Source organism: Lytechinus pictus, chromosome 4 (genome assembly GCF_037042905.1).
Source record: "Lytechinus pictus isolate F3 Inbred chromosome 4, Lp3.0, whole genome shotgun sequence".
Classification (NCBI taxonomy): Eukaryota; Metazoa; Echinodermata; class Echinoidea; order Temnopleuroida; family Toxopneustidae; genus Lytechinus; species Lytechinus pictus.
The window spans coordinates 183,922-197,094 of NC_087248.1; the positions used below are offsets into that span (position 1 = coordinate 183,922).

Sequence of the window (13,173 nt, forward strand, 5' to 3'; positions counted from 1 at the left end):
CATAGATGGATTCAGAATATGAACTCGATAATTCTTATTATCCTGCCCTAAAGATGGTTGAATGTATGTCGTAATGATCGCCATCTAACAACTTGGGTGCACTAATGGTCTTTATATTGGATAGTCTTGGCATAAGTCTTCATATCCCAAACACATATCTCTTCTTCATATCCCAAACACATATCTCGAAGCATTTTAGGCCGAAACATGACAACTGCCCGTTATCTCTTATGTTTACCAAGCAATTCAGAACGGGAGCATTGGAACACCTAAATTTGTCACGTCACCTCAATATGTACTCCCATGTAGGCAGGAATAGGATGTATGCATCTCGCGATCGGTGTTACATGTACCTCAGTCTAGAGGGCGTCTCTTTTAAAGCTGCAAGTTATACACCGATTCAAAGGGCCGAGGTTCGAATCCCTGTGCCACGTTATTATTATAGATCCATGCCCAGACAAGTCTGTAAATATAGTAAATTCATCAGTTTTCATAATTATTGTTGTTAGTGATACTCCGAAAAGTTGTTATCCTGTGCATCACTTGCTTCGTAGATCTTGGGAGTAAATCCTTTGTGAAAACCCCATATATTACTGGTTCTCAAAATGACTTCATGAAAATAATATCTCGACCTCTCTCACAATGGTCATTAACTGGCAAATCTCGATAGCGGCCTTACGTCTATACGGTAATTTCTTTTTTACTATTATTATTTTTTTGTAACGTGATCATGATTTTCCTGATTTTAAAGCAGCCCCTTTTTGGTCAGCTGAGCCCAAGGAATTGTCAAGCCCTGCATAAGTTTTCCAACGTTGACTAAATAAGATGGTGTAAATACAAATGTACTGAATACATTTTTTTCACCGTAGGCATGATAGGGATAGCTTGATAAAAAAAAATAAAACCACATATTAATATCTAACCACTACTTTGATTTTGACCATTTTGACTGTTTATTGTCCAACTAACATGGCTAATTGGTAATTCATTTTACAGAATTGCAGAATATCATAGCTAAATAACAATACTCTATTTTCTCGAAATAAGAATAATGTCTGGGAAATTACGATCAATCATAAAACTCTTTTGCATAAAACAAAATGAACCTCAGACTTGATTTACATAAATATATATTTTATTGAATATTTTATTGATTGTATCTTCTATACCTAGATCACGTCGGGGAGTGGGGGGGGGGGGTGGAGACAAATTGTGAGTATGCTGCGTTTGTGTTTAAATAAGGAATCGAACGGTAGTAGTTTAATGAACGTTAGAATGGTTTGTACATCACGATGTACAAACAAGATGGAGTAACAATTGTCACCAAGCTAAATAAACGTAGTTTCTCTTTCATTTCTGGCGGGGGCGTAAGGAAACATTGCCCAGAGCTTTCACCAATAAAGATATTATGAAGGAAATGAGATTATCAATTCATATAGACTATAACAATTTTAATGAAAACCATCAGCAAAACAACAGAAGTATTGATATTTCAATATTGATGATAAAGCATTTATCTTCTTCTTCTTTTTCTTCTTCGTCCTTCTCCTCTTCTTCTTCTTCTTTGTAAATATTACATGACGAAGACAGAATAAGAAATCATGTATCATTTTTTGTGCAACTTGTCCTACTTTTTCTTTCTTTCTTTCTTTCTTTATTTCTTTCTTCTCCTTCTTCTTCTTCTTCTTTCTTCTTCTTCTTTTTCCTTTTGTTCTTCTGCCTTATCTTCTAATCCTTTCCTCCTCCCCTCCTCCCTTTCCTCTGAATCCGCTTTTCTTCTTCGTCTTCTTCTGCCAAAGAGAAAATTGTAAGTTTGGACGACATCAAATCATGTATACAGGAAACTTTTTTTGTTATCGTTCCCGACGTTACCCACCCCTAAGCTCTATTGAGGAATAGCTATGCCACTCCTGGACCATCTATTCTGAAAGAAAACTGACTCTGCCAATCTCGTCAGAATGGCGTGAGACGGTTCTCACTTCTCAAAATCTTCAATTATCCGTTATTGAAGTTACTTTCAGAAATTAACGATTTAACAAATCCTCCTTGCTAGATATTATGATAACGCCAATGAAAATGATGGAATTTGCGAAGGAAGGTTACAACAACAACAAAAAACGCCTTATTAATATTGGTTATTATACTGTGCATATGTTTTGATAATCTGGTATTAATAATGATGATAATAATAATAATAACGACAATAGTTGTTATTATTGTTATTATTATCATTACTATTACTATTTTTATTATTTTCATTATAATAATAAAAATGATAATAAAAGTTATATTGTTTTATATTGTGCTTCATACTTTGGTTTCTAAGTGCTTTACATTGTAATTATTATTACCCGGTCATAGGATCCAGCACTGTTCCACACATAAAGTGCACCATCTCCACTCCCTGGGGAGTATCCTGGCCAGGCAACCGTTTATCGGTGCACATATTTTATGCCAATCTAATCACATTGACTATCACATCCGACCGGGTACCCATTTAACACCTGGGTGGAGAGTGACAAACATGAATAAGCCGTTGAGCATTAAATACAAAGATTACTCTGTGAAGTTGTAAAAAAAGGGTTATTTATTCAATTCATGACTGATGAAGAAGATGGTTAAAGAAGGGAGAGAGATACAGACAGACAAACAGACACAATGGCTCCCATGGACGTATGGGTGTATATCGAACATGTTGAAGATATTGAACAAAGGAATGCCGAAACCGGAGAGAGAGACTGAGAAAAAAAAGAAGGAAAGAGACGGAGACAGACACCGTGATATTTACGGGAATAAAGGAAGCAATATACATGAATAATATTGAAACAAAGGAAAAAATATATGAAATAAAGGACACTATTCCTTTTTAAAATTCCCAAGGGCACAACTTGATTCTCATCAGTAATGAACGTGACCCAAATCGAGCAGGAAGATTTAAACCAAGTATTACTCAATCGAAACCTTCCTATTCAGGCCATCATGCCATGTTTTGTCGGTAGCATCATGGTGAAGCGACTCAGAAACATTTTGCTCCATTGAATTAATGACTCTAGTGTTTTACATTTTCCCGTCAGACTGTCTATGTCATTCATTAGTTTTAAGTAGATCAAATACATTGTTTATTGCCGATTTAGTACCGCAGAACGTAACTTTCTCCGTCTGCGCGTCATATTTTCTTTAAAAACCTTATGCTTGATCAACATTTCCAATATATGGACGTTTTATGTCTATCTCAACTCTGCGCCATCCTTCACCTCCCGGCATCAGACATCTTCGATTTTACAATAATGGACATCTTCGGTCAAAGACTCTTAACAATATATTGGTTCACCTGCCTCGCGTTGAAATGAGCTTGATTATATCACTCTCATCACAGCGATGTTCGCGCGCCATGTTCGTTTACCAGAACATGTAAAGAAAACATGTATATCCCACAGCAGGCGTTAGCTTATGACATCACCCATGAGAGGGTATCATACTGTTCTACTAAATGATTCTAACCGTGTTAACAAACATTCAACGGTTAACTCAAGATGTTAATTAGTCTAACTCTGCATGATGGAAAATATATGTTTGACAGTGGTACAGAAAGGCGTCCAATCGTGTAAAAAGACATTAATCACTTTCACATTGATGCTATGTGGGTGATACGATGATGTGCCTTAATACATCATCCTAAAGCAACAATATTCCAATTAGCATGGGAATATTATATCATGGGTATGTTTTCAGATGTGATTATATCAACATTTTGGCAGTGTTTGGGGTCATGTAAAACTGATGTTTTCGTTTGGCCCATCACTTTATTTCAAGTTCGTTTCTTGCATATTCACACGCCCACTCCACACCTCCTCGAAAATGTATAAAAGGGAACTTTAGAAATAGCACACGTATCACAAGTCTCCCAGTAATAAACATAATGGGAAATATATATTTTTCATCAAACATTTGTATTTTTATATTATTTTAACATATTTTGTCTATAATCATGAATTAAACTATACAATTGGTCTGATTTGTGTAATACAGCCACCATAATTATTCCCTAAGCTCTTATTATATAAATACGCAATTGGAAGATCCTTCATATCATATTACGTTGAAATATTCTACCATTGAAAACTAATTACTCCCAGGTGATTTACGAGCCTTTTTCGAACACATATTATTAGTAACTGGTGAGACAAGGATTGATATCAATGTATGCATATGACTGGTCAAAATAATAAATGATATTATTACTAGCTGGTGAGACAAGGATTAATATCAATGTGTGTGTATGACTGGTCAAAATGATCAATTTGTTCGTGATTAATATCAATGTATGCGTATGACTGGTCAAAATAATAAGTTATATTATTACTAGCTGGTGAGACAAGGATTAATGTTAATGTATGTGTATGACTGGTCAAAATGATCAATTTGTTCGTGTTTATATATTTGGAAGCGTCGTGGTGTAGTGGTTCTGACTCTCGCCTTGTAATCAGAGGGTCGTGTGTTCGAATCCCACCATGGCCTAGCGTCCTTTGGCAAGGTGTTAATCCACACTTTGCCACTCTCCACCCAGGTGTTAAATGGGTACCCGGTAGGATGTGAAAGCCTATATGTAGTATGCCTAGCAATTGAGTCTTGGAACTCTTGTTGGAATGCTCCCCAGGGAGTGGAGAAGATGCATACATTGTATGCGGGCATGCAAGGATCCGATGGCCGGGGTAATAGTATGTCTGTAAAGCGCAGAGAGACGTCGTTCCGATGTATTAAGCGCTATATGAATGCGGAATATTATTATATTATTATAATATTAATGTATGTGTATGACTGGTCAAAATAATAAGTTATATTATTACTAGCTGGTGAGACAAGGATTAATATCAATGTATGTGTATGACTGGTCAAAATAATCAATTTGTTCGTGATTAATATCAATGTATGCGTGTGACTGGTCAAATTAATAAATTTGTTGGTGAATAATTTTTTGTGTCCGATAAAAATAAAAGGCAAAATCAATCAAAATAATTATGGTTATATGGTTAGAATTTTGGTAATTCTTTAGTCTATAATTCTAACCATTTTTGTTTTCTTTACTTCATTGTAAAATAAGGTTTGATTTCTCGCTAAAAATGTGGAATTGCCATTGTAACGTATTGTGCTTCAATGAAGAAGAGATTCATTATCATTAGATCTGCGAAAATTGAAAGATTCTATATAAATACCAAAATATACTACAAAAAACGAAAGAGCGAGTGAGTGGCATCATCCACTTTCCAATTTTAATACCTCTGTGATGTGCGAAGAACCGTTTTTGTAAAAAATTAGCGAAAATTTAAAATTCCATAAATTTGTGTATTATACATACGATTTTGATGATATTGTCAGCATTTTGCCTGTGTGACTTTCTCTATCCATTCAAATCGACTTGTCAACTGGTTATTGTCGGGGTCAAACTGTAATGATAATTTATAAGTATTGAAACCTAGACAGTAAGGATACAAGGGGATCATCAAGAGTAATATTAGGTTTAAGCCTGGTGTCGTGTGTATGAGTGTTTTCTTTAATGATAATCTGTATTTTGTTCTATATCATTACAGGTGAGGAGAGTCTTGAGGATGGTTATAACCAAGATACCAAGATGAGCTTCGTAGTTAATGCTATCTACACAGTAGCCTATGGATTACATAATCTACAGCAGAGGATCTGTGGTGTTGGTACGGTTGGTTTATGTCCTGAGATGCAGCCTATAGATGGTCGTGAATTACTTGATGCTTTATTCAATGTTTCATTCGTTGGTATGTCAGGAGATCATATTAAGTTTGATGAAGATGGAGACCCACCTGGGAAGTAAGTGAATAATTGTGTCCTTGCCCCCTTAAAGAAATCTTTTTTTTAAATCTACCAATCGTGTCCGAGCCCCTCCTCCTTAATTGTTTGTTTATCAACTAAAGTATTTTGTCTATAAAACACAATAGTTTTACTCAGACACTATTAACCAACATATTTGTAATTTTGGCTAACTCTGCAGGAGAATATTTCCTTTAGAAATATTTGAAGAGTATTTATTGCGATATTCGTCTTTACGATCCCTCTGCGAACTGTCAAATATACTCATCCTTTTTAACTGCTCTGTCCACTTTTTTTTGGAAAAAAACGTCATAGTTTGGTTGTTTGAACTAATTACCTAATAAATATATATTGTAAGTAAAAGCTTGCTGGGTGGAAATGTTAACACCTACTTGAATCATACCTGTCATATTATCATTAAACTGATTTACATCCTAGTATCACGACTAACCAATAACAGGGATTTAATATTACTCAAGCGAACAATTAAATAGATTCATGTCGTCAACGTATACCTTTGCGCATACATTCGTAATTCCGAAGCTTCGTTATTCCGAAGGTTCGGATATTACGAAGGTTCGTTATTCCGAAAACGAAATGAGGTTCGTAATTACGAAGTTCGTTTGTCCGAAAACGAAGTGAGGTTCGTAATTCCGAAGGTTCGTTAATCCGAAACGAAATGAGGTTCGTAATTCCGAAGGTTCGTTAGTCCGAAAACGAAATGATAAACGAACCTTATTTCGTTTTCGGACTAACGAACCTTCGGAACAACGAACCTTATTTCGCTTTCAGATTAAGGAACCTTCGGAACAACAAACCTTATTTCGTTTTTGGATTAACAAACCTTCGGAACATCGAACCTTATTTCGTTTTCGGATTATCGAACCTTCGGACTAACGCCACAAATGTTCGGATTAACGAAACCTTTTACGTTTTCGGATTAACGAACATCGAGGTATAGGCAATTTACGTGTTTCGGAATTACGAACCTTCGGAATAAAGAACCTTCGGAGTTACGAACCTTCGGAATTACGAAGTGTAACCTACCATTGTAACAGTTTTAAGCGCTACTAATTTTGTGAGATAGATTTTCCTCACAATTTGAACCAATTTACGACATGTAGGGATAAAACTAGGCATTCCTATAGGGGTACTCCATGTTGAAATAATATGATTGAAACAGACAAAAGAAAATTATACAAACGAAGCGTTGAAAGTTTCATCGAAATTGGACAAAGAAAAACATTCGTTATTATCAGATTCTGATGAAATTTTCAGCATTAATAACCGGAATACCACATGTTGAACCCTAACTATTTATTCTTATCTAAAATAATTGTCATTTGCATTGTACAGGTACGATATCTATAATTTCCAGCGATCGTCAGACGGCAGGTCCTATAATTACGTCACAGTAGGGGCTTGGGAAGATGGCATTCTTACTTTGAATGATTCTATCATGATGTGGAATAATGGATCAGACATTACTTCTAGGTCATTCTGTAGTCAACCATGCCCTCCTCATCATGCAAAGGTAACGTATTCTAATGACGATTTACCCGAAAAAAAGTCAAAGTAGAAATGGAAAAGGCAGAGTATTAAAAAAAATGAAATGACATACTTGGGTGTCCGTAACTAAGCAAACGAGCTGAATTTAACTTTGCAGTTTGGCAGTGTTTTCAAACCAGCCAAACTCATTATTCTTCGACAGAGCAAGATCCAATAGAAAATATGTTTTTGCCTCTTCTCTATCACAAAAAAAAAACGTCTCAAAGCTTAGCCAAAAGTGAATCATGAGTAAAACTTAATTTGTCAGTATTTTAGCACACGTACTTCACAAATCGACGCATTGATAATACGGAATTTATATCGACCAATGTTGGTGTCATTTATTGAGGCAAGTTTGTCGGCTAACTCGTATTATGAATGCACCCTCTTGACCGACAGGATTGGTGTTCGTTAAATGATATTACGTCAGACCAAAACAGTAATACCCCTTTCATAAACCCAATAAAACCCAATTATGCGGCTAATAGCAGCATAATTTGGTCGTAAAATCAGAGGAGGACAAGAGTTATCCGCATTATTCTGATGCTGCTATTATCCGCATAATAGCGGCATCGGGACAAGATTTTGAGTTTATGAACGTATTTCCAAATAATGCGGACAATTGCCATGGTGCGGTCACAAGGTCACCCTTTTCCAACACAACCGCATCGGAGGGGGCGTGTCCAGTTGTCATGACGATTATCCGCCTTTTTCAGGACGGGCGCTCGTAAAAATAATGCGGATAATTTTCGGAGTTTGTGAACGCAATTTTTATTGAATTATCCGCATTACTCTTAAGGCGGCAAATTGGAGGATATGTTTTATTGGGTTTATGAAAGGGGTATAAGATGCCTCGCCCATAAAATACGATCAATGTTCTACTATTTTCAGTTAAATGTATAAGATATGATATCAGAGGAATTATCGCTGAAACAGCGCTCCATGTTGCTTTTGCCATCCTGACGGGTGAACTATAGACAGAAAAGGTAACATAAAATGACTGCAAGGTGATAGTTTATTTTATGCAGTAAATATTACTCATGTTTTCCAGGCGAATCCCGTCACAAGCTTTTGCTTTCAGGGAACTACGCTTTATTCTCGTAACAAATACGTTATATTCTTTATGTGTTTAAGATAAATGATGTTGTATGATTTATATTGAAAATGATATTTTGTGAAAAATTGAAGAAAACGAATGATCATTTGAATTGAAAATTTTGAATCATCGATTACAAACTTCACCAGTTCCCATGGACGTTGTGCGGACGTCAAAAAACATTTAAAACCTGTTTAGAACCTAACTACCATGACTACTGCGTCCAGAAATCGCTTTGTAAGTCTCTCTGGAACCTTCAGAAAATCTTCCATTCGGAATTTATCTTCAGTCGTTTGTGCCCTTGCTATGTTTATCTTTTTTAAAATTATCCTCATCCAACCTGCAATCAATATTAAAATAATCATAATGGAGCCAGTGGGACAAACGTTATAGAAAAAAAAATCTGCGAGCGAGCCCAAATGTTGATATTTTGAACACGAAAATCTAATTTTGTGATAGATTTCAACATAATTGTCAGAAGAGGATATCACATTTCACCCATTTATTTCCCTTTCTTTCTTCATTTCCCTTTTTATTGATCAGGAAGTATATCGACTATGAGCTGTTAAAAGTTCTATATAAAAGCGGAATAGAAACAAATATATGGAATTTTAGTATTTTGCTCAGTGAATTTGTTCTAGTTATTCAATAAGGAATAATGTGATTGATAGGAACGAAAAATATGCGCTGCACAAAAATGTAATTTTGTTTTGTTTTTACCGACAACGGAATGGACTTCAGTACAGAAGTCTTATCGGAATTCCACTTTTTTGTGTTAGGAAAGAATATCATTTTTAGGCTAAACCTCATGGCAAGGTAGATTCGATGAAAGCTAAGTATAATGGGTCACAATGTAAGAGAGGGACTTGATTTCGTTCATAAGCTGACATTTTCTCTAATCCAGTTGTAATATGAGAATGAGATTACGGTCCAAAGTACCGCTAATCTCAGCCTTGGGTATACCTCTCTCTTTGTCCATATCTAATGAATCGTGTATAAGCTTTATGTCTATGGGTCATATTTTCAGTCCACGATGTTAGAAAATATTCTGATTGTTAAATATAGCTCCAACGGATCTCATATATTAAATTGAACTTATTTTAGGAAATGCAGTTCAAGGGAAAATTTATCAAGTTCTTCAATCTGTTCCTGGTTTATGGAGCTACGGTTGATAATTTTTTTACCATATAGCATGTACAAATTTTTCCCAGTCGCGAGAGACGAGGAGAGTGAGTTGCAGATACAGAGAGAAAGGAAGAGAGAAAAAAAAGGGGAACAATAATAATATAAACATATGCATCGCTCTCATGAAAAGAGACACGATACATTAGTACGCCTTTACTCACATGTACCTTTGCATTGCTTTGTTCCTCTATTATTCCCCCTCCCCTTCGACCTCGGACGGTAGACACAAAAGGTACACAGTCATTGGTCGAATTTCGAGGACAATACTCATGCTTTTCATGAAGGCAAATGGTTAAAAGGCACGCATACACTCCCCACGCTCCCCAACACTACCCCCCCCCCAAAAAAAAAAAACATATAATGGTATTTTTATTCTCTGTTTTTAAGTATACGCGGCTTAATTTCCCATTTTCTATTGACCACACATTGATAACTACTAACCCATGCATGCTATTCCCTCATCATCCATCCCAATCTTTACACGCACGCACATGCACACACACACACACCCTCCCTCACATTTTTTTTTTCAATATCCTCTCACACACACATACTAACACACCCTTACTCACGATGAAATTTGTCAACATCAATCATGTCAATAGTGCCCTCTTTACCTCCTCAATATGAAAGCATAATTCGTAGGACATTGTGTAGAGTTATTTTACTTTTATAATAGGGTTTTCATAACTTGAATCTAAAATGCACCTCCTAAGTTACTCTACAGACATGTTAGGTTCTAACCAACAAAGGAAAAAACTTTGATTGAATTATTAAATTTCAAGACCTTAAGGGGATTCATGATATGGGTAAATTTTGATCGAAAAACGGTCACCCTTCACAATAAACACTATTTCATATAGAGCTATGTTGTTTATTAGAAATAACCATTTTAGGTATTAGATATGTTGGTATTATATCCAAATGCCTTGGGGGGGGGGGGTTGAGAGGAGTATAGGTGTACGTATATAGGTACCCCCTTGTGAACGAAAATAAATAATCATATGAAATATATCTTTTCGTGTTTTTTATTTTTACTTTCGTATCGTGCCAATTTTTTGTTAATATTGCGATTCTTGATAATTTATGATAAAAACATAAATATATTAAAAAAAGAGAAATGTAGATTGTATCATCGATACTCCAGGTATATAACTGACCACGAGACCTGCTTGATTCAGTGTGAATGTTCTATCTTGGCGCCACGTGAAAGACTCGTAATCTTGTAAAGAGACATGGAGACATGCCCCTATTAATATCACTCTACGATCCTAGAACTGGTTACGCCTAAGGGTACATTTATAGTGCACTTCAGTTTAGCTTAGTTTAACTTTGTTTAGTCAATTATTTTTCAAGAGCATACAATAACATAAACACTAGAATGTCAAATATAGCGATAAAAAATGCATGAGAAAAGTCTTTTTATTTAGAAGTGTGAAAACAATATTTCATGTTACTTGTTATTTTTTTTTCAAGTTTCCTCATTAATACAATTAATACTACAATTCACTTAGTTGATAAACATACAAATTCTGTATAGATATGCTTACATATGATTTCATTTATCAAACTAAAACATGGATTTTATTAAAGCCATAAAACATTATTGTATATTTGTTTTTATTAGCCCTATTTCAAATGAAATACTGATAATCCATGACATTAAGATTTCAAACGTTCATGCCGAGTAGGCTGTAATGAAATGAAGGAAATACATGTTTATGTGGTTCATGATTGTTATAAAAAGGACAGGACATGAATGTTTCGTTTCGTTATATTTAAAGACTAACAATTTTTGACAATGTACGGTGGAAAAGTTAAAATCCTAATATCAATAGACAATACTTAAAATGATACGGTTGGATCGTTCTAGGGTATTCATGTAAAGGTAAAATAAGATAAAGTAAACAATGCACATTACAGTTGATGCAGATTAAATGAAATGGCGATTTTTACTATTGGAATGTTTCATTGTATAAATAGATAGCCAGTTTAAGTCACTTTGTAAGTCTTGAAGATAGTCTGTCGTAAAGCTTAGTATCATAGTAAGTGCCGATAACCATCATCTATTGCTTTTGATATGGCTTTCATTCACTAAAATCGCTCGTTAAATCGTTTCCCTCTCTTCATGAAGATTGACGACGCCAGTGTTTTCACCAAATGATGAATGCTATCTGATTTTTTAAAGTGCACATCATTCTGTGAATGGTTACGTCTGATGAACTACTGGTTCGATTGGTCATGCCATCCATTCTGATATAAAAAAATAAAAAATAAAAATAAACTGCCATTTTGATTTTTTTTTTATGTCTCTGAGTCAAGCATATCTGTTAAAGAGTATCAGATTAATATACTCTTCCTGCATGATGAAAAGACAGAAGAGATGATTTTTTTCCCTGAAGAACTCAAAATATTTTTTCATCATAGAAACAGATTTGTGAATAGATATTGTGCAATCATCGATAACCAGGATGATTATCTTCGATGAATATTATATTTCGTATTGCAATTACTAATTAAGCAATTTGCCATGTTCTATAAGGAAAGTTCAAATCAATCGAAAGTTCATTTGCAGATAATAGCAATGGTTTTTCTACTCTTTGAAACGGTGAAGATTTTTTTTTATCGTCGAATAATGATCCAACCATTTTGTAAAGCCTGCTTTACAGAATTATGAATTTGTTTGATAATTTCTGATGTTCTTTAATCAATCTTTATAAGTATGCTGAACTGATAATGATATCAGCCCTTGTTGAGATTTCTCATACATTTATATACCATTTTCGTATTGTTATACATGCCTCAAGCTAATATGAATATTCATGAGATTGTAGGGATACTAAGATGAATTACTTCCCCTGTGAGCCTTTATGGTCAAATCAATACTGGCGATCCGAGCTTTTAAGGTAATCCCTATAAACCTTCGCCAGAAGTTACTGATTACGGGCATCATGTATTCCATATATATATATATAACTCTATATTTCGTGGAGTAAGAAAGGTTTTTCAGTTGATCACGGATGACTTTTCAACCCAACATTTAGGTTATTAACGTTCACATAAAGACGATAAAACCACCTCAGATGCCACGCAAATCAACGAGTAAGTGTGGAGAATACAACTGTCTCCAAAATAGGCCGGTAAAAGATATATTGTCTTCGCAAAATGCAAATGTGAACGGATTCATCGAAGAAGGATGAATGGAGTAGGGGAAGATTATTTGTGTTTCTTTGACACGTCCATGACCAGTGCCTCTGCATGGAAAGCTAGGTGGTTAAATGTGTGCCTCTAGCATGAGAGAGGTTAAAGTGACTGGCTGAATAGATGTATCGCTATCAAGACCCGTGGATTAGCCTATATATTAAGATTCCGTCTTTCTTTCTTCCATGAATTGAAGATAAGACTTAAAACAGAAGCATTAAAAGCACAAAATACAGAAATATACAAACACATAAAAGGCATTTATCCCCTTGTCATCATATTTGAAATAGTATGTGTCATGTATC

At 35.0% G+C, this 13,173-nt stretch overlaps 1 protein-coding gene across 1 annotated transcript in view; it reads left to right on the plus strand.

Annotated features, from left to right (window-relative positions):
• LOC129259215 (metabotropic glutamate receptor 1-like) overlaps positions 1–13,173 on the plus strand; it is a 110,184-nt gene that overhangs the window by 88,906 nt on the left and 8,105 nt on the right. Inside the window, exons 4-5 of the mRNA XM_054897519.2 lie at positions 5,589–5,838; positions 7,195–7,372. Coding sequence (XP_054753494.2) covers positions 5,589–5,838; positions 7,195–7,372 — 428 coding nt within the window. The remainder of the gene's footprint in view (positions 1–5,588; positions 5,839–7,194; positions 7,373–13,173) is intronic.